The following is a 20413-nucleotide window of genomic DNA, read 5'->3' as shown; positions in this document are numbered from 1 at the left end:
TGGAGAAGTGGGGTATATTTAGCCATACTTTCTCAGCTCCAGCAAGACCTCAGACCTCTCCCTCAGTTTCCTCATCTCTAAGATTGGTTTAAAAAGAACAGCTCCTACCTAACAGGGTGGTAGAAGATCAAATGAGTGCTGAGGATAGGACCCAGCTATGTTAGCATGCGCCCTGCTTGTCATCACACCCTGCCTGTGACCAAGAGCCCCGAGCATCCCTTAGAGACACCTCTTGTCTCCAGGGGCAAACACAGCACCTGTCTTCAGGGGACCTCTAATTTTATGAGGGTGGTATAGTCCCTGCCCTGTGGGAGCCCCACTCTGGAGGAAGCCCCCTTCCCCTAGTCCCTTTTCCAGACTGCTCGCATTTGAAAGGTGGGGTGGGGGCAGGATATATAATAACGCAGATCAGTGTGCCTAGAAACGTAAAGTTAAGCTAGAAATCTCATAATGCTGGAGTGTAGGAGATCAGTCAGAGCTGTGCAGGGTGACCCGGAGGACTCCCTGGAGCAGGTGTTGGGAGCCTGGCCTCAGAGGAGGAGGATGTGGAGTGGCAGAGCCCTCTAGACCACGGGAAGGGCCAGCCTGAAGAGGACAGAAACAGGAAGTCAGGGGGCAGCCAGACCCCAGTGAAGGAGGATCAAGGCTTTCCAGAATAGTTTCTGCTGGGACCGGTGCACACAGACCTCTTGGCCCAACCACCAGCCCCATTCATATTAAAGCAGTGAGTCCAAACCCAGCAGTGAAGATGCCAGCCACTCACTTAATTTCCATCCTGGTTTTAACTGAACTATAACATATATGCCCCCCAAAGTGCACAAAACAGCTAGATGTGGTACAGTGAATAATCGAAAGGCAAACATGCATGAACTATTTCCTGACCTGTGTGTTGGCTGCATTAACAGCCTCCCCATTGCCTTGGACCTGGAACCTACCTTACCCTAGGGAACCACTCTCCTGACTTCTGACAGTTGAGGACACTGAGGCTCAGGCAGGTTGGGGACTAAGATAGGGACATGAATGACTGGACCGTCAGGATGATGGAACAGTCTGGTTTCTAGTCCTTTCTTTCACCGTGCATCCCATTCTGTGTTCTGACACTGTGCCTGTGCTCAGAGAACCCGGCTTTGGCCTTGATGTACATCCAGGTCCCTGTTGACCTTCTTCTGACCTTCGGGGCTTCCTGTCCCGTCTGCAGGTGTGAACCCCAGCGCCAACTACCACGCCTTGTACCGCTACTTTGTGGAGCTCTGGATCTACCTGGGGCTGGCCTGGCTTTCCCTCTTTGTCAACTGGAAGGTGAGCATGTTCGTGGAGGTCCACAAGGCCATCAAGAAGCGGCGGCGGCGGCGGAAGGAGTCCTTTGAGAGCTCCCCACACTCCAAAAAGGCTCTGCAGATGACTGGGAGTACGGCGTCCAAGGACGTCAACATCTTCAGCTTTCTGTCCAAGAAGGAGGAGACCTACAATGACCTCATCAAGCAGATCGGGAAGAAGGCAATGAAGACGAGTGGGGCTGGGGAGAGGGTCCCAGCACAGGGGCTGGGGCCTCAGGGGGGTGGGCTGCCAGCCCACCCCACTTCCCTGTCCCCCCTGGTGGTTTACTCCAAGAACCGGGTGCCCAGCTTGGAAGAGGTGTCTCAGACGCTGAAGAGCAAAGGCCATGTGTCGCGGCCCCCCAGCGACGAGGCCGGGGCAGGGCCCCCCAAGGAAGGCTCCCCGACCTCCGAGGTGTTCATTAACCAGCTGGACCGAATCAGCGAGGAGGGTGAGCCATGGGACGCCCAGGACTACCACCCGCTCATCTTCCAGAACGTCAGCATCACCTTTGCGGACGAGGAGGCCGGCCTCTCGGACGAAGAGACATCCAAGTCCTCCATAGAGGACAACCTGGCTGGGGAGGAAAGGCCCCAGGAGGGGGCCGAAGCTGAGGTGCCCCTGAACCTGGGCGAGTTCCCCTCGTCGGACGAGTCCACCTTCACCAGCACTGAGTCTGAGCTCTCTGTGCCTTACGAACAGCTTATGAACGAGTACAGTCAGTCCGACTGCCCCAGAGGCACGTGAGGCAGGGCCGGCTCCCCACCCCACCTCCGATGGCTTCTGTTCCCCTCATCCTGGGGCATCCTACTACAGCTGGGACCTCTGGCCCCTGGTGGGGGGCAGCCCTGGAACTGGGAGTGGGGGGCCAGGGGCCTTCCTCACCTTCCATCCCCTCCGGCTAGATGCTACGGGTCAAACTCAGCGTGCGCCCAGGACAGGGCCTCGGTTCTCTGGCTGAATGGGCACCCTGGCAGTGGGAGGCGTCTGGCCTGAGTATGGCTGGTGTATTTGATGGTTCAGAGACATGTATGGGCTGGCAGGTGACCCTCCGGGAGGCCTGCACCTGCATGGGTCTTCGGACGTACTTCGGTTGAGCATTTCACACGGTTCTCTTAGGCTTGGGGCCCTGGCCGTTTGAGTTCACCAGTATTAATGAGCTCCTGTGTGCCCAGCACGGAGCTAGCTATTTCAGAGAGGAGGGAGGGCACTGTGAGCCCTGGGTCCTGCCTTTGCAGGATGTACAGCAATGGTGTGGGGGCACTGAGCACTTCAGCTCCTCAGCAAATAGCAGGGTGCTGTGTGGGGTGCATGTATAAGCATCCCCCAACCCCACCTTGTCTGCCTATCAGGCCCTACTGCAAAGCCCAGTAGGGAAGAGGCGCCCAGGGGAAGGGAAAGGGGAGATCCTGGGCTGATGCTGAAACACTCCTATCCTAATACACAGGACCCGAGCAAGCTCTGAGTTGGCCCAGGGTCCTAGGCCTTCTGGTTTTGCTCAGACCAAGCCACCCGGAGCCCAGTTCCCTGACTCACCCTTTGGCCAGGTGATGGCAGAGGCAGGCTTTCTCCCTCCCTGGGAAAGCTGCGGGAAGAGAGGGTAGCGGTAGCCAGGGAGCTGCAGGAGGAAGCTCAGCTCTGGTTCCTTCTGTCCCCAGCCTCCCCTGTGCCCCAAACAAGGACCTCATGGCTCCCTGGCCCTCGTGGCCCCCATGGTGGGGGAGGCCGAGTCGCTCTTGGCTTACACGTGGGATGGGCCAAAGATGTGAATCTGCTCCCCTGCTGCAGCCACGGTTTGGCATTTGTGTCCGCAGGTGCGCATGTGTGTTTAAGAAAAGACTGGGGACACGGGGAGCAAATGATAATGTGAAACTGTATACAGACTGTTTCTGGTGAGGGGCCGGCAGAGTTCTCGGGGTCTCCGCGATACGCACCCTTAGGGCCAGCCCTCTCTGCCCTGTATGTTTTGTTATTTTTTAAATAAACTGCTGTTTTGATATACCTGGCATCCATTGTTGGCTTCAGAGCCAGAGGGGAGAGGAGGCGAAAGAGCAGGCCCCCAAGGATTGGGTTGTTACATGTTCGCCCTCCTACCCCCAGCTCTGCTGGGCCTTTCTTGGTGAGCTCAGCCAGAGTCACGCTGTCGAGAGCCCCCACGCAGAGTGGGGGTGAAGGCACCGAGAAGCGAGTGCGCACGGTTGGGGCGAGGCATCCCTCACAGGCGACTGACGCTGGCCAGGAGGCGAGTGATCACCCTCTCTGCCTCTCAGCCCCCTCCCCAGGACTGTGGGGCCGGACCCCACCCCCCCTCCCCCCCCCCCCGACATGTGAAGACAGTGATGGGCGTGTGTGTCCACACCTGCATTCATCCTGTGACCCAGGGCTATGCTGGCCGGGCAGCTGGGTGAGAAGGAGCGGCCTGCTGTTTTTCTGTGAATGTTTTCATCCTAGTTTCCTTGCCCCACCTTGCTGGCGTATCGCTGGCCGTCCTGGACTCACACACTGTATGTACATACTGGCAATGATGTCAAATGTAATTTATTTTAACATTTTTACAATAAAGCCTTTGAGATGCACAGGACAGCCTAGCGTGTGCTGTGTGGGGGCAGTCTGGGAGGATTGGGGGTAGGGAGAACGGACGATGGTGCGAGGGTCACGGTGAGGATTGGGGTGGTCCAGAAGGGAAAGAAAAAAAAAAGGTGAGGAGGTGGGGGAGGGGCCTGCTAGTTAAGATGAGGTGGTCAGGATGGGCTTCTTGGAGCAGGTGACAGTTAACCGGTCTGAATGCGGATGGGGAGGAGTCTTGCGGGAAGGATCCTAGAACCGGGAAGGAGTCAGAAGCCAGAGGAGAGTGATGGGTTGGGGGTGGGTTGGGGGCAGTGGTGAGGATCGTGCAAACTGTCCGCAGTCTGCTTTATGCTCATGCTCCACAAATGAGCTCCTTTGATCTTGCAACAGAGCCATGCGGTAGGTGTACGTGCCCATTTTACGGGCCAGGAAATAAGGCGCAGAGAAGTGACCCGGGCAAGAGCTCAGGAGACAGCAAGCCTGGATTCAAACTCACGCAGCCACGCTCCTGCATCTGTCCCCAGCCACTGGGATGAGGGGAGAAAGCGAGCCTTTGCTTTGTGGCTGCTGACGTCCCCTGGAAGGGCTCCTGTCTCGGAGGGTGGGCCAGAGAATAACTCGACGATGGACCAGGCCTGAGTTGGAAGGGTGGGCCCTGGGGACTGGAGAGAATGTGAACGAAGGACTGACCAGGCTCAGCTGGGCATGTCTGCATTCATTTAAAGGGAGGCTCGGCCAGGCTTCGTTGTCTCAACTGGTTGGAGATTGGTCTCTTCTGTGGATCCGGGGCCGCCTGACAAGGACCAAACAGGACATTAGTTAAAAGTTGGAGTCTGTTGGGAAAAATGTAAAATTCTGTGGTTTCAGGAGTGAGTCATATTTTTCACACAGGCATGGATGTGTTTACAAAGGGTCCTATGTGTTGAACATACCAACCGATTCTAGAGCTACTTGATATCATCCCTACCTCTGCCAAAACATCTCTCCACCTCGCTCCCTCTCTTCCCTCCCCTGTACCCCCCCTCCTGCCCCCCCCCCACAGGTCCAAGATTCTCCGGTTTTGCTTTAGCACCGTTCAGCCTCAAGGTAACTTAAGTTCTACCTTTATTTAGCACTTGACCACTTCACAAAGCCCTTTGACAAATATACCTCAGAGCATCCACAGGGCACACAGGTCACTCAGCCCCATTTTCAGCTAAGGAGATGAAGGCTCAGAGAGTCGGCCTTTCCTGGGGCACAGTGTCACACAGAAGCACAAATACAAGATTGGGGTGGAGGTGTGGTCTTAGGCCACTGTGGCTAAGATGAGTCAGAAGTTTTCCGAGTTAAAGGCCTGGAAACAGGAAGGTGGGACTGCAGCTGGAGCAGAAGGTGGGGCCCGGAAGGCCCCAAGTTGCTGGGGGATTGAGCGCAGAGGAGGGGTACCACGTGGTGGGTGGGGGCGTGGTGACACCTCACGTCATGGGTCATTGTCGGTCATGAGCTGCTAGGCATGGAAGGTAGAAGAGGTGGGTGAGGAGTCTGGGGAGAGGACCCCCACAGGGAAATCCCCTTGTTGACACCAGATTCATAACCTGCGTCAGTGAGACCCTGATAATGTTACAGGATTTCCTCTCCACTAAGTGCCCGCGGTTCTTGGTCAGGCCGCTTCGAAGAATGAAGAGGTAGACCGGACAGAGGGGTGGGCAGCGAAGCAAGGTGTATGGGGCGATAGCAAAGTGATAACACAAAGCTCCCGAGGAGGAAGGGGACCCGAAGGGGCTGGCACGGAGTTTCTGTGTCTAGGGGTCTTTATGGGCTCGTTGGCGGGCTGTTTTCATCTGATGAACCCTCCCTGTGCCTGTCACCCAATCAGGTTTTTGTCACCTATCTATCACATGGGAAAGGGTGGAGGGCTCCTTCCAGGGTGGTTTCCTCCGACCTCCGGTGTCGTCCTCGAGGAGACCTGTGGCTCCATGCCAGTTAAGAGTTTCACCCCCTGCTTGCAGAGGCTGGTCAAGCTTCTCCCAGCCACCCTGGCACTGAAGCTTTCTTGAGCCTGGGGCAGAGTACGGAAAGGAGGAGGCAGGCTGGGCTGGGCTGCTCTGGGTGGGGTCTCTGGGAATGGCTGTCCTTCTGTGGGGCCCCTGAGGTTGGAGCTCAGCCCCGAAATAAGAGCTCTTCACCCCTGTTTGGAAGCAACAGGTACCCAACTTCCAAATTCATACACAACTGGTTCAGGAAGCCAATATGAGAATCTCCAGAATGTGTTTGTGTAACACAGTGAGAACTAAAATCTCTGCCCCTTCCCTCCTTCCAGGCCCCCGCGGCCCCTCCCCTGGAGCCTCACACCAGCACAGGGCCAGGCACCTGAAAGGGGCTCTACAGATGTTTGTTGAATGAGTGAATGAGGCCCCTTAGCTGGTCTCCCTGCCTCTAACACAGACCCTCTCCCACCCGGCCATCGCTGCACCCAGCAGGGAGAATCCTGAACTCAAATCTGACCCGCTTTCTGTCCTGCTTTAAACTCCTCTGAGCTCCCATTGCTCTTCTGGGCAACCCCCCCAGCCTCCTCTAATAGCCACCCCCACCCCTTTCTGGCCTCGAGCCACAGAAGACTTTCTCCAGTGAGCCAGGCCGCCCAGGTCTTTGCCCCACGCTGTTTCCGGGATATGCCCGTCCTCTCTCCTGGTGGCATCCTAAGGCCTGGTGGGATTGATGGTGGGCATCAGTTTCTCCGGGAAGAGTTCAGCGAGCAGCTGCTTCCATGCGGTTCGAGTTGCGTGTCTCCTGGTCTAACACCCCGGGTCCCTGACTGGCAGCCCGAAGAGAGGGCGGCGGGTGGCTTGTTCACCTTCGGCTCCTTCCCACAGGACCCAGCACAGAGAAGGGCTCAGTTTTTCAGTGGTTCCTGAGAGGAAGGTGAATGGACCAGAGTTCTGGACCCTCCCAGGGGTAACTCCATCCCTCTTCCTGGGGTAGAAGCCAAATCAGGAGGCAGATCTTATCCCACAAGGGCGAGTCTCAGCAGAGCCGGGTGGATGATCTTGAAGGACCTTGTCCCAGGCTGTGGTGACCTGGTGAGTCACGTAGTTGTCCAAGTCACCTCCGTCTGGCAGGCAGGACAGGGACATGGGACACCTTATTTGTCCACACCCTCTCTGGCAGCTCCCCTCACCTCTCATCACCCCCACAGCAGCTCCAGTCACTGCTCACGGATGACCCCAGGGGACTGGGCCTCCCACCCCGGCAGCCCCCAAGTCCCTGCACTTCCCTAGGGAGTAATACCTCCACTCACAGTGACCCCTCACCTTGTTAGCCAGCCGCCCAGTTTACAAAGCTCGTTCACATCAGTTCTTGCGGGATTACTTAACAGCCTTGGGAGGCAGGTGCCATATTTTACAGCTCCATTTAAGGGGCTTTTTCAAGTGAGGAAACTGAGTGTCTTGGTTTGTTTTCCCGGGAGAGCAAGGCCTAAGAGCAGAACTGGGAGATGGTTGGAGGAAGTACAGAAAGGGAGGGGAGACAAAGATGGGGAAAGCAAAAGGCAATTCAGCGGGCACTGTTGAGAGGTTGAAATTGGGGTTCAGTCCTGCTGGGATCGCCTGAAAAGCCTGGCCAGTACACCTCGGAACTGTCCCTCTGAAGGACAAGAGCCCTGCATTTACCCACCAAATGCCACCTTCATTGATTGAGGATGCTTCCAGGGGTGTTAATCCCCACCTTCCTCCCATACAGGCTGGATGTGGCAGACGGCATTGTCCGAAGATGGCCAGGACAATGTCTCCCCTCCCACGTAGTTGTTGGCAAAGTGACCTCACCACTCCCCCAGTAAGACGTGGAGTGTATTCCCTCGGCATGTGGCTGGGACTGTGGAAATGACCTTCTGTGCTTTCTGAACCTACCTGTTAAGAGGCCTGGCAGCTTCCACTTTTGTGCTCTTGGGGAAGCCAGCTGAAATGTAAGGAACCCAAGTACCTTGAGCCCCGTGCTGCGAAGAACCAAACTAGGCACGTGGGGAAGGCCCAGGGACAGAGAATCTGCCCAGCCAAGGCGCCATCTTGGACATCCGACCCCCAGCTTGAGATCACGTGGAAGAGAGTCCGGCAGACTGCAGAATCGTGAGCAAATAAATGATTGGTATTGTTTTGAGCCTGTCAGTTTTTGGGGTGGTTTGTGACACAGCGGCAGATAATGAGAACATGGGATGGGCTTGCCCTGAGCTAAGCAACTTTCTGCCAGGCTTTAGAGAGAGCTCTGAGGTAGAGAAGCAGAGAGGCCCCAATGCACACTGGGGAAGCTCTTGGGCAGCATGCGTGGGGGTGTCCAGTGCAGCGGGGCTGACACCCAGAGCGGGCGGAGGGACGGGGACATGGGACACAAATAACATCTTCTTCCCTGAATCCAAAACTCTTTGAAGAAGTGGCACAGCTGAGACCAAATGTCGGCAGGTTTTGTAATTCCTCACCTAAGATCAAAGTTTTTTACTTTCAAGATATCAAAGCCCCTTCTATATGGGGTCTCTAACTATGTTTATCCCCTCTCTGCTAGGTTTCAACAGTCCTAGGAGGCCTGGGGGCTGTTACCATGTAGGCAGCGTGACCTACATAGCCACGTCTGCCATTTTTAGGATCCTTACCACACACGGGCCCTGACGGGGACACTTCAGGCCCATGGTCTCATTTAATCCCCACAACATTAGCTGCATTTGGAAGCGGAGGCTCAGAGCAGTTATGTAACTTGCCCAAAGTCACACAGCTAGAAGCCTCCCCTCAATTCTAAGCTGAGAAGCCCCAGCCTGGGCTACTAACTACCACATGAGGCTGCCATAATAAGGCTCTCTCCTGCTCAAGGGAGAGGTGACCAGGGAAGATGTCCTGGGTGCATTGCCCAGCCAGTCGTCACCTGTAAGACCAGTGAAGTGACCCAATCAGTAGATCCCAGCCCTTGCGGTGACTACACCCAAAAATCACCAGGGGATTCCTGGGCTCCGCCTTGGGAGATTCTGAATCAGAAGGTCTGGGGTAAAACCTTGGAAATCCCAGATTCTGGGAACACCTGGCTGGAGACCTCAGCGGTCAGGTCCCTCGGTGTTTTTGGCAACCCCTGGCAATCCATCCCTGCCCGTGTTTTCATTCTGCACTGAAATCCATGTTTACCTGAGTTCTGTGAAACTTCCTTGTCATTCTTTGACTCCTTCACCTGCAGTGCTGGCCGGCTGAGCAGCTCTGTTTGGGTTGCTGACATCACACTCCATTCAATTCAAATCACCTCTATTTGTTGTCTCTCTTAGGTTACCTGGAACAGCTGATGTTGGTGAAGGAGGAAGGAAAATGAGGAACAGATACTGACCTGCCAGGCAGTCAGGCCCCCTCTCTGTCTCTCGATCCACTCAGATTCCCACCCTCAATAGTTCACTCCAGGGGAAAGGTTCTGACTCAGTGCTCTGGAGCCTGTTCATACTGGCTCAGGAGAGCCAATGGTTCCAGTTTCAGACATTTTATAAGCTTGATTGTATTAGAAGTTAAACTATATAAACACACAAATTATATTAAGAACCAATGTAATAACTGCAAAACTCCTCATTTCCTAATTGCATGTCACTGTGACACAGGCTTTTGAGGATATTTGCATCTACTGGAGGTATGTGGAGGGACTATTATATAATGGTTAGCTACTGTGTTTCTCTCCCCAACTTCACGTTTTGTGACATCGTGTTGGTAGCTTAAAATCGGCCGTAACAGGAGCATTGACACCATGCAAATGGACAGACACTACAAATTCGGGCTCTCCCCTCCTTGGAGAGCCAGATGTTCAACATGGCCAGATGTGTCACATGTCCACATCATTGCACTGAGCTCCTTCTGGACTGGCCACTGGCCCTAAGTGGGGTGGGAGGGACAGTGAGGTTTTGCCTACCTTGGAAACGAGCAAGCATGTCTGGGTTTCAGGGAGATCATACCTCATAAAGAGTCACTTGTATCCCCTGGGGCCCCTCAGACCATTGCTTATAGCTGTGAACCATGTGACACCCCCCCCGCCTTGGCAACGCTGATTGGACTGGGAGAGGAAACCGGAACTGAGATGCACCAGTGGGATGACCTGGCTAGGCATTCGAAGCTAAGATGTTGAGAGACGGGGACAGTGAGCTGTAGGGAGCAGAGCTGTGAGGTCATGGAGGCTTGGGAGTGGTGGCCAACCTCTGTGGTCATGTGTGAACCAGAGGATGAAGGTGTGCAGAGAGAAGCAGAAGGATAGAGAAGACACATAGTAAGAAAGGCAGAGATAAGGAACTCGACGGGCTTTGCTTCCCTTGAGAGCTGCATCAATCCGTGGAACCTCACCTTTTATAACTAATGGGCCTTGATCAATATAATAGGCTTTGAACAGCCCCAACAAAAGCCTGTAAGCACTAAAGACCCCTATGTGCCCGTCCCTTTGCCCCCAAACCTCCACATTGTCCCTCTAAGACACTGAGTTCCCTGTCATTCAGCATACTCAGGCCAAGGGTTGGTGGCCACTCCTTGGAGATACTGGCAGTTGACCTCATAGGTCCTACTCAAACACATGATTCTGAATTTCCACAATGGGAAGGCATAGGGGTATTTTAAGATTGTTTTTTCTCCTTGGCACCCAGTGCCCCCTGACTAACCCCTGGTCCCTGGCAAGGAAGCCTATATCCCTGGGGATGGGAGTGGGGCATGCAGTAAACAAAGAGCACAAGAAAGATTCTTCTGTCCCTGCTCCCCACATCAGTGCACACATCACCATGGTGGGAGAATGGCAGGGGGGTGGAAACAATGGGAACCTATGAGTCATGGGGGTAGGCAGGATAATGTTTCTCCAAAAAAGCTCCCCCAGCCATGTCCGGAGTTGCTGACGTAGGCAACTGCCAGGCAGTGACACCTGGAATGACCCTCAGTTCTGGGCATTCACTTACCCTGCCCTGGATGACCTGGGTTTTCTTTCTATCTTTTAATTCAATTTTTATTTTTAGCAAAATGATATATATATATATATATATATATATATAAATACTTCCAAAAAGTAAAAAAAAAAAAAAAAATACTACACAGACAGTAGCGGAAAATGGCAATTGCCTGCCTCACCCTTCCCCATCCCCAGTCCCCAGAGGCAACTTCTTTTAGACTTTTCAACCATTTCTTATTTTTCTTCCACTTCTCCAAATAACATACAGCTATTTTTGTACCCCATTATTATTTTTGTTATCCTACTTTAGCAATGATCATCTCCCTACTAGAAAAGATGGGGATTAGCTCTGCACGACCTCCAACACACAAACTTCTTCCCCAGCCCTTCTACTATAGTTAGATTTCAATTTATGGTTAGATCCCAATTCTGTGTTCATGTTACTATGAAATACTACCTAATGTACTTGGGTACCCTTTCTTGCATTCATTTTGTTTTCCATGTGTTTTGTTTGTTTAATTTTGTATGTTCCTGTCCCTGATTAATTCCCAAGGCCTGCTACAATTGCAAAACTCCTCCCAGGACTATCCATCAGTCGCATTTGTTTATTTCTTGGTGAATTTCTTTCAGAACCAAACATCTTCCCACTGCTATAGAGCTAGCAGGCTCAAGTGTCATTTCACTACTCACTGGGGATTCCTTTTGCCTCCTTCCTGCATTGAAGCCCCTGTTTTCTGTATCCAATGTCTTCCGTCTTTCTTTGTTTACTTCCTTGTCTGATGGAGCACTACCTTAGCTTTCTAAGAAATGGTGCAAGGGAGGTACAATGTTTGAGATCTTGTATGTCTAAAAAGATCTTTAATCTACCTGCATCTTGATTGATAGCTGGGCTGGGTATCTAACCCTAGGTTGGAAATTGTTTCCTTCAGAATTTCGAAAGCTTTTCCCCTTTGTTTTCTAGCTTCCTGTGTGGTTGCAGAGAAGTTCAGTGAAATCGTCCTGGGCCTTTGTATGTGACCTGTATTTTTGCTGTCTTTTCACCCTGGGAACTTTTTATGGTCTCTTTAACTACCCGTGCACTGGTCTGTATATTCTTGAGTTCACTGCTTAGCCCTCAGGCTTCCCTTCAATCTAGAAGCTCATGCTGTTCGGCTCCTTTCTGTGCTTATTATGTTCTATATATTTTCATTTAGGACTCTGGGGTTGGTTCTCTGATTCTCTATTTTTTACTTTTTGTCTTCTTATCTTACCTTTTTTTTAAAGATTTTATTTATTTATTTGTCAGAGAGAGAGAGAGCACAAGCAGGGGGAGCGGAAGGCAGAGGGAGAAGCAGGCTCCCTGCTGAGCAAGAAGCCCAGTGTGGGACTCGATCCCAGGACCCTGGGATCATGACCTGAGCCGAAGGCAGACGCTTAACTGACTGAAACACCCAGGCGTCCCCTTATCCTACTTACAAGAGGATTTTCCAAACTTTATTGTCAATACTCTTATTGATTAAAAAGAAAGTCTTCTACTTTATTATTTTTTTCTTTTTCTAACTTTTTATTAAGACAATTGCAAATATGCAGAAAAGTTGAAAAAAATAATATAGTTAACATTCTTTTCCTGACATTTAGGTCAGTGTTGTTTGATAGAAATATAATGTGAGCCACATAGGTAATTTTAAACCTTCTAGTAGTGGGCACCTGGGTGGCCTAGATTAAGCATTTGCCTTCAGCTCAGGTCATGATCCCAGGGTTTTAGGACTGAGTACCGCATCAAGCTCCCTGCTCAGTGGGGAGTCTACTTCTCCCTCTACCCCTCTCTCTTGCTCACGCTCTCTCTCACGCATGCTTTCTCTCTCTCAAATAAATAAAATATTTAAAAAAAAACCTTCTAGTAGCCACATTAAAAAGGTAAAAAGAAACATGAAATTAAATTTAATATTTTATTTCAAAATATATTTTAATAAATAATTAGTAAAACAATTATTAAGATAAATTTACATTCCTTTTTTTGTACTAAGTCTTTGAAATCCAGTGTGTACTTTATGATCACAGCATATCTCAATTCAGATGATGTCAAGTGCTTAGTAGCCACACGTGACTAGTAGTTACTGTATTAGGCAGCACAGGACTAGATTGAATGTTGTTATTGTGTATCTATCTATGAACTATTCTGGTAGAGCCATTTGAAAGGAATTTGCAGGTCATATTACACTTGATTTTTTTATTTTTTAAAAGATTTGAGAGAGAGGGAGTGAGTGGGGGATGGGGAGAGGGGCAGAGGGAGAGGGGGTGAATTTCAAGCAGACTCCCTGCTGAGCACAGAGCCCAACTCAGAGCTCCATCCCACCCCCTCAAGATCATGACCTGAGCCAAAACCAAGAGCAGGACGCTCAACCAACTGAGCCACCCAGGTGCCCCTACACTAGATTTTTAAATATCTTAGCCTGCAGATCCTAAAATTAAAAATGTTCTGCTACACAATCCCACCACTATTAACACCCCTAACAAAATTAACAATAATCCCATAGTATCTTTAATATCTTGTCCAGATCCCAATTTCCCCAATTTTGTCCACATTTTCTTTTATAGCTGGTCTCTTTGAACTGAGATCCTGTCTAGTTTTATTTGGCTGTTGGATCTCCTTAGTCTTTTTAAAAACCATGATTGTTTCTCTTACAACATTGACAATTTAAGAGTCTAGGCAAGTTGTCTTACAGAATGTCCTACATTCTGGATTTGTCTGATTATTTCCTTGTGATGTCATTTAATTCATCCCTCCACTCCCTGCATTCACTGGAGACTGGAAGTAAGATCATGGTGAGATTCAGGTTAAATATTTTTAGCAAGGATGCAAATAGGTTGCTATCATATTTTTAATTTTCAAGAGCTGTTTTTTATTCTGTGAATGTTCCTTTTTTATAGCGTCCTATTCTTGTTTCAAAGGCTACAGCAGTTTTCTTATCTCTGAGAATATTATCTCAAAGAGACAAAAAAAGATTCTGCCTTCTGCATCATCTCTGAGTTATGTTTTTCTCTTTTTTCTTATTTGCTTATTTTGGTTTCCGTTTTCATAGCAATGCCTCTTTCCCATTACCCAGCGACCCTTGGTTGTCTATTGATCTTTAAGACTGAATCTCTGATTATATGACCAGGGCTTGTGCCTAGTGGACTTGGTGTCAAGCTGACCTTTTCATCAAGAACCCCCCTAAATGTCAGTGTCTGTAGGCTTTTTCTCTCGGGCCAATTTTCCTAAAGAGAATCCCCAGAATGTGCCAGGATATGTACACCTGTTTTCAATATTCCAATGTGGAGTGGGGAAGGGATTCAGGGAACTTACTGTTCATGTTCAGGGTAGTGGCAGTTAACTCCCTGCCTCAGCTGTGTAAACGTCTCTGATGGTCAGCAAGCCCATTTTCTGCTAAGGTGGGGAAGCTGGTGTCCAGGTATGTAAGATGGAAGAGGAGGCCTGGGGCTGTCACTCCTCCTTTACCCACTTCCAGCCAGTCTTCTTCAGCCCCACCTGCACCTCCTTTCAGAGCGATCTCGTGTCACCCAGTGCTGAGCCATTCAAGACACTTGCAGCTCCAAGCAGTCAGCTGCTTCTTTTTTTTTCTTAAAATTTTATTTATTTATTTATTTGACAGAGAGAGAGAGAAAGAGCACAAGCAGGAAGAGTGGCAGGCAGAGGGAGAGGGAGAAGTAGGCTCCCCGCTGAGCAAGGAGCCTGACTCAGGGCCGATCCTAGGACCCTAGGATCATGACCCAAGCCGAAGGCAGACACTTAACCGACTGAGCCACCCAGGCGCCCCCCAAGCAGCTTGCTTCTCATCGCCAGCCTGCGCATCCTTCCACCCCCCCACCCCAGGCAGTGAAGGTGCAGGTTCGCCCAGGCTAACTGCCCATCCCTTTCCAGCTTCCAGAATTTTGCTGCCTACAGTCCAGCTTCACTCTTTTTGTCCTTGTGGGATGCCTTATTGTGATCATCTTTGTGGGGTTCTAGGAGAGAGCAGGCATGAAAAGCAGGCATCCTCCATGCTTTCTCTCCAGCAATGGCCCATTTTCTGCAGGTGAAAATTGAGGCTTAGAGAAACTTTGAGGAGATCCCACATCCAAATTCCAACCCCATGAAGAAAGCAGCATGGCCAGAGACCTGGGAGAACTTTGACCCCGAAAAGCTCTGCGGCCTGGCATCTGGAGAGTGGGGTGCCAAGATCTTGGTTTTGACCATGACACTAGAGTTCTGAGATGGTCCCTTTGCCCCAAGCCAGTTCCTGCATGGCCCCATTACATCCCCAGACTCCTGCGTAATCCCCGGGCCTGTTTGCCCTCCCCTGCCTTCCAGGGCCTGGCCCTCACTCTGGCCTTCCACATCTGCTTCTCTCTTTCACTCCTTTCATTTTTTTTCTCTTTGATCTCATTTTCTCACACTCGCTATCTCTTCTTCCTTCTTTTTTCTCTCCCACCTATTTTTCTCTTTCCCCTTTTCCCCCATTCTCTCTCCCCTCTTTTTCTCCATCCATCCCTGACTTCTTCCCTCAGGAAATCAGGACATTTTCAATTTATTCCGGTGGCTCTCAACTAAGGCTGATTTCCCCCCAGTTCCCCAGGAAACGTCTGGCAACTGGGGAGGGGCTTGGTGCTACTGATACTTAGAGGGGAGAGACCAGGGATGTTGCCAAACATCATTCGATGCACAGGACAGCCCCCCAGGACAAAGAATTATCCGGCCCAAGAGGTCAACAGTGCCAAGGTTGAGAAACCCCAACCCCCTATAACCCCGACTTCATACACACTCCCCCAGTTCTTCTCGGAGAAAACAAGAGGGGAGAACAGAGGCCCAGAAGGCCAGCCACTGCCGGCAGCCAGCCATGATGAGCATCCCAGAGAGTGGGCAGGATGCAGCCCCAGGAGTCCCTGCTGTCGGTTTCGGCCTTCTCAGGGTCAATCTGGTGGGAAAGTGCTCCTTAGCTCCCCCAGCTGCTCACCCCAGCAGTTTACCTGGCCATGGGACCACCCCTGGTCCTGGCTCAGGGGCAGGTAATGAAATCACAGCCAGTCCACTCCCCATCCCCCTGGCCTCTCCTACCACTCTGAGGACAGGCGGAGTCACCTCTGATGAGTGTGAGCAGTGGAAAGCTACCTCTTCCTGAGCCTGTCCTCCCAGCCTGCCACAAACCCTCCTAAACCCCAGTGTCTGGTGTCATGGGGGGGCCAGGCAAGAGCTGGGGCCACCTCCTGCACTACCAAAGCCTCCACAGGCGGTGTCCACTTCCCAAAGTTGGTAGGAAGGGGTTCAGATTGTGGGACAGGACAGAGCCCAGCCCTGATGAGCTCAGTGAAGGGGGCCAGGGCAGCTCAAAGCCAAGAGGAGAATCCTAGAGACACCTGGTTGGGTACTCTCACTTCAACTGGACCTTCAGATTCTGTGTCACCCTCTGTGGTCCCTCAATATCCATTCTCCCACTTCCACATAGTAGTAAAATTTTCAGCTGGGCACACATGGCCCAGCTGCAGACTTCAATGCCCGGACCCTCTTGTGGCTAGGTGTGGCCACATGACTAAGTTCTGGCCAATGAGATATGAGCAGAAAGGCTGGGCGCAACATCTAGCTCGAGGAAGGAGGGTCCAAATGTGATGGCAGGAGCTGCAGCCTCCATTTTGGATCCTATGAAGCTATGTGTTGAGGATGGGAGAGCAAAACGGTGGAAGACACCTGGCTTTCCATCACCACTCAGCTGCCCACCTCACTGTACCATCTACTCAGACTTCTACATGAGAGAGAAAGGAAATTGTTTCCTATTTCAAGTCACTATATTTGGGAGTCTCTCTTTTTTTAAAGAAGAGAGACTGTGTAAGTATGAGCAGGGGGAGGGGCAGGGGGAGAGGGAGATGCAGACTCTCTGCTGAGCGCGGAGCCAGACGTGAGGCTTGATCTCTGTACGGGAGATCATGACCTGAGCCGAAGCCAAGGGTCAGTCGCTTAACAGACTGCGCCACCCAGGCGCCCCTGTGGGGTCTCTTTTTTGTAGCAGCCTGAGTGTTTCCTAGCTAAATTAACTCCTCATTAAAGTCTTACACGAGTTACTCCCAGCCCAGGCAAAGTAGGTGTCACTTCTTGCACTTTTCAGACTAAAAATTCGTGACCCAAGGTCACCATTACTGTTCATTCATGATGGAGCTGAGGCTTGAAGACAGGTTCAAAGCTCTGACATGGACAAAGCCTGATGTTCTTTCCATTTCTGGCATTCCAGGATTCGCTGAAACCTATTCTGAATCGAAGAGTGTGGCAGGCACCTGGGAACTCTGGCTCACTGGAGCCTTTTACACTCAAGTGTCATCTGATACAGTGGTCCTACCCCCTTTCTGCCCTCCAGCCACAGTGATCTTTAGTTCCTCAAACCGGCCATGCTCCTTACCACAGGGCCTTTGCTTGTGCTGTTCCCTCTGCCTGGAATATTGGCTTCTCTCCCCCTTTCACCAAAGGAACCTCTTCAAATCCAAAAATCAAGTGACACTTCAGGAAAGCCTTATCTGTCAGTCCACTAGCCTGAGAACTCCACGAGGGCAGGCACCCTGTCTGGCTTTTGCTTACTCCTCTATCTCCCATGCCTAGCACGGTGCTGCAGTAAACACTTGGGATGAATGAATACATCCGTCTGGGAGGCCAGACATGCAGCCACGACCCAGAGGCTGGGAAATGGCTGGGCTGACTTTACGAGGGGCCTTTCAGAATTGCAGTGAAGTCCGCTGTGATGACATTGTCATCTGTGCCTTGCTCACAGGGAAACTCATCCAGGGCCCAGGAAGCTCCCAGAGAAGTGCCTCCGCAGCCTGATTATGTAAATGGATAATCGGTGGGTCTGGGTTGGACCCAAGACCATTTCTGAGACGCTCCCACGTCATGTTGCTGTCTATGAATTACACTTGGAGGAGCAAGGCCCAAGGGAGCCTCAGATTCCCTCTGGGGGTCCATCTGTCCATCTGTGCCCTCTCCTGTTCTGTCCATACACAGGGCCCCAGAGCCTGGATCGTTAGTCCAGGGAGGCAGGTCCCTTGTCCTTTCAGCCTTCCAGGACAGCACCCAGGATCAAGCGAGGCCCAGTGCGTTTACTCCAGAGATGCCACACCACGCACCCGGCAGCTGTGCCCTGTGTGCCCTGTCCCCTGCCGCCAGCTACCACCTCCTTCCCTCTCTGCGCCAATCTCCACCAGCTCGGCATTGGGGGCCGCTGTGACACCCTTGGACCCAAGCCACCCCTTAAACAGAAAGGCTCTGTGTGTAAGTGTCTCTGTCTCTGTGTGTGTGTGTGTGCGCGCGTGCGATTAGGAAGGTTATATCAGAAAAGTGAACATAGCCTTGTCCACAGGTGTGCCCTTGTTGTACGTGTGTGTGTGTGTGTGTGTGTGTGTGTGTGTGTGTGTGTGTGTGGCTGTCTGTCTAATGTCCATCATGGATCCTTTGGTGTGGCCGTCCGAGCGTGCACGCCGGGGCTCTGTCTCTAGTGCAGTGCTTTGAGTGTGTGTGGCCGGGGGAGGGGAAGGCAGGCAGGAAGGGCCAAGGCACCAGCAGCTTCATCCCCGGACCTCCCCGTTCACCTTTACTGAATAAACATCTTGTTTGTCCACCAGACAGTAGCTCCAGGTCTTACGCTCCTCCTTCTGCCCCCCAGGGCTCAGGACTGGCTAGACCTGCACAGGAAGTCTGGCTGGACCCCAGTCCGGCGTGAGCAATGCCAAGGCAGGGAGGCGCCACGCCAGGCCTGTGCATGGGACTGGCCAGTGCTGAGGCCAGATGTACCTTCATCACACGGTGGCTCTGAACGCAGCCTTCTCGCCTCACCACCCCCACCTCCCTGGGGCCACCCAAGAGCACAATGGGGCTGCCTCAGAGCAAAATCCCATCTGTGAAAGCTGTCTTCCCGGGACGAGTTCCCAGACGCAGCCAGGAAGGCTCTGGGCCTCCGTGCAAAACGGAGCACGGACTCCAGCGCCCCATCCTCTGTGCCAGGACCTGCGGTGACCAGGTGGAGGGCAGGGGCCTCCGCAGCCTCACGATGCATAACCACCCCCCACCCCCCACCCCCCCACCCCCCAGCCCCGCCGTGAGAGGCATCTAGTGAAAGCAAAGGCAGCTTCAAAAGAGAGTGAGCTCCCTGTCACTGGTGAGGTGCCCTGTCTGGGAGATGGGCGGTCCTGCCACGCTGTGCTTCTGCAGTTAAAGACATCAATTCTTCATTCCTCTGCCTCTAGCCTGAACAAACTACAAGGAAGGCAACTGGTCCTGAGCTTAGAGAGTGCCAGAAAGGCTGACTGCACAGCTTCTCCGCATCCCTTGACTTCACGGGACATCATGGCTTCCTTCCCCCTGGCTCTCATTTGGACCGTGTCACTTCTGGGGGACAGACTCTAGTCTCCATGCTTATAAATGAATTGGAATGGCCCTTCTCTTGGGACAGAAAGTGACTAGGGCATGTAAGTGACGGGAGGGTGTTTTCTAAACATTATTGGAATTGAACTCTATTTGGGGTCCCTTCCTGCCCACCCCTGGGCCCTCCCCAGCATAGAGCTCCAAACAAGGACAATGGAGCACATCCTTGGAAGATGCCAAGGCCTGGGCTCTCCCCTCTGGGCTCTGGAAGTCAAGGCAAGTGTATGTGTGCGTGTGTGTAGTGGGGATTCTCTGTTTCTTGGCCCGGCCTCAGGGGGAGCTTGGACAGCTAGTGGTCAGCTCCACGGCTCCCAACCCCCCTGCCCCTGAGATGTCTTCAGTCACTGTTTTCCTCACCCTTCCAGGTCCTGCTTCCTTAGCAGCCAGATGATGTATCAGGACCGCTGAGGCTGGGAGGAAACAGCTCCAAGGGGGGAAGGCTCACACCCCAACCCAGTGACCCACAGAGGCTACATCTGCTGGAGAGGGCAGTCGCACTCTGAGCCTCAGAAGGCCCACTGGATTCAAGGCCCCTGAGTTCAGGTGAGCTCTGGAGCCTCACCCCTAGCAGCTCAACCTCAAGATCTTACTTGACACATCCCTGAGTCTGGGTCTCCATAATTCTTAGAGTTTGGACTGCGTTTTGGCATTTATTGAGATTTGGTCTTGAGTGTTTTTAAGTCTTCTTCTGAATGTCTGCATGTGGGTGTGTGCATGTCTGTGTTTCTGCATGTGCACCCACACGAGGAAGAGAAAGACGCAGAGAGACAGAAAGAAATAGAGAGAGGCAAGACAGTGGCAGGAAGAGAGAAGGATATCCTCTCAGAGACCCTTGGAGATCAGAAAGTGTGTCTCTCCCCTCAGACTGTATCTCTTCCCCCAGCAGGGCGGTGTCTTCCCCCTTTGGACAGAAGCTCCCTGAGGCAGGGCTGTGTCTCCCCTCAGACTGGGGCTCCCTGAAGCAGGGCTGTGTCATCTCCCCTCAGACTGGGGCTCCCTGAAGCAGGGCTGTGTCATCTCCCCTCAGACTGGGGCTCCCTGAAGCAGGGCTGTGTCATCTCCCCTCAGACTGGGGCTCCCTGAGGGCAGGCCTGTGTCTCCCCTCAGACTGGGGTCCCTGAGGGCAGGGCTGTGTCTCCCCCTCAGACTGGGCTCCCTGAGGGCAGGCCTGTGTCTCCCCTCAGACTGGGGCTCCCTGAGGGC

The 20413-nt window shown here is 52.3% G+C and overlaps 1 protein-coding gene and 1 long non-coding RNA gene across 2 annotated transcripts in view; one reads left to right on the top strand and one right to left on the bottom strand.

Annotated features, from left to right (window-relative positions):
- The window catches only part of KCNK5 (potassium two pore domain channel subfamily K member 5), a 38153-nt gene extending 34511 nt beyond the window's left edge, over positions 1 to 3642 (top strand). Inside the window, exon 5 of the mRNA XM_034991232.1 lies at positions 1199 to 3642. Within this exon, the coding sequence (XP_034847123.1) occupies positions 1199 to 2064 (866 nt within the window). The 3' untranslated portion in view covers positions 2065 to 3642. The remainder of the gene's footprint in view (positions 1 to 1198) is intronic.
- Positions 3643 to 4185: 543 nt separating this feature from the next.
- Positions 4186 to 9163, bottom strand: LOC118001219. Its single transcript, XR_004676645.1, has 3 exons — positions 9024 to 9163; positions 7770 to 7975; positions 4186 to 4678 (listed from the first exon to the last, which is right to left on the bottom strand). It is a non-coding gene; the product is annotated as an uncharacterized LOC118001219 (long non-coding RNA).
- Between the last annotated feature and the right edge of the window lie 11250 nt (positions 9164 to 20413).

This window comes from Mirounga leonina, unplaced genomic scaffold (assembly GCF_011800145.1).
Source record: "Mirounga leonina isolate KUSES-001 unplaced genomic scaffold, KU_Mleo_1.0 Mir_53, whole genome shotgun sequence".
NCBI classification, from domain to species: domain Eukaryota; kingdom Metazoa; phylum Chordata; class Mammalia; order Carnivora; family Phocidae; genus Mirounga; species Mirounga leonina.
The sequence above is the reverse complement of the archived record's forward strand: the minus strand, read 5'-3'. Positions and strand labels throughout refer to the sequence as shown.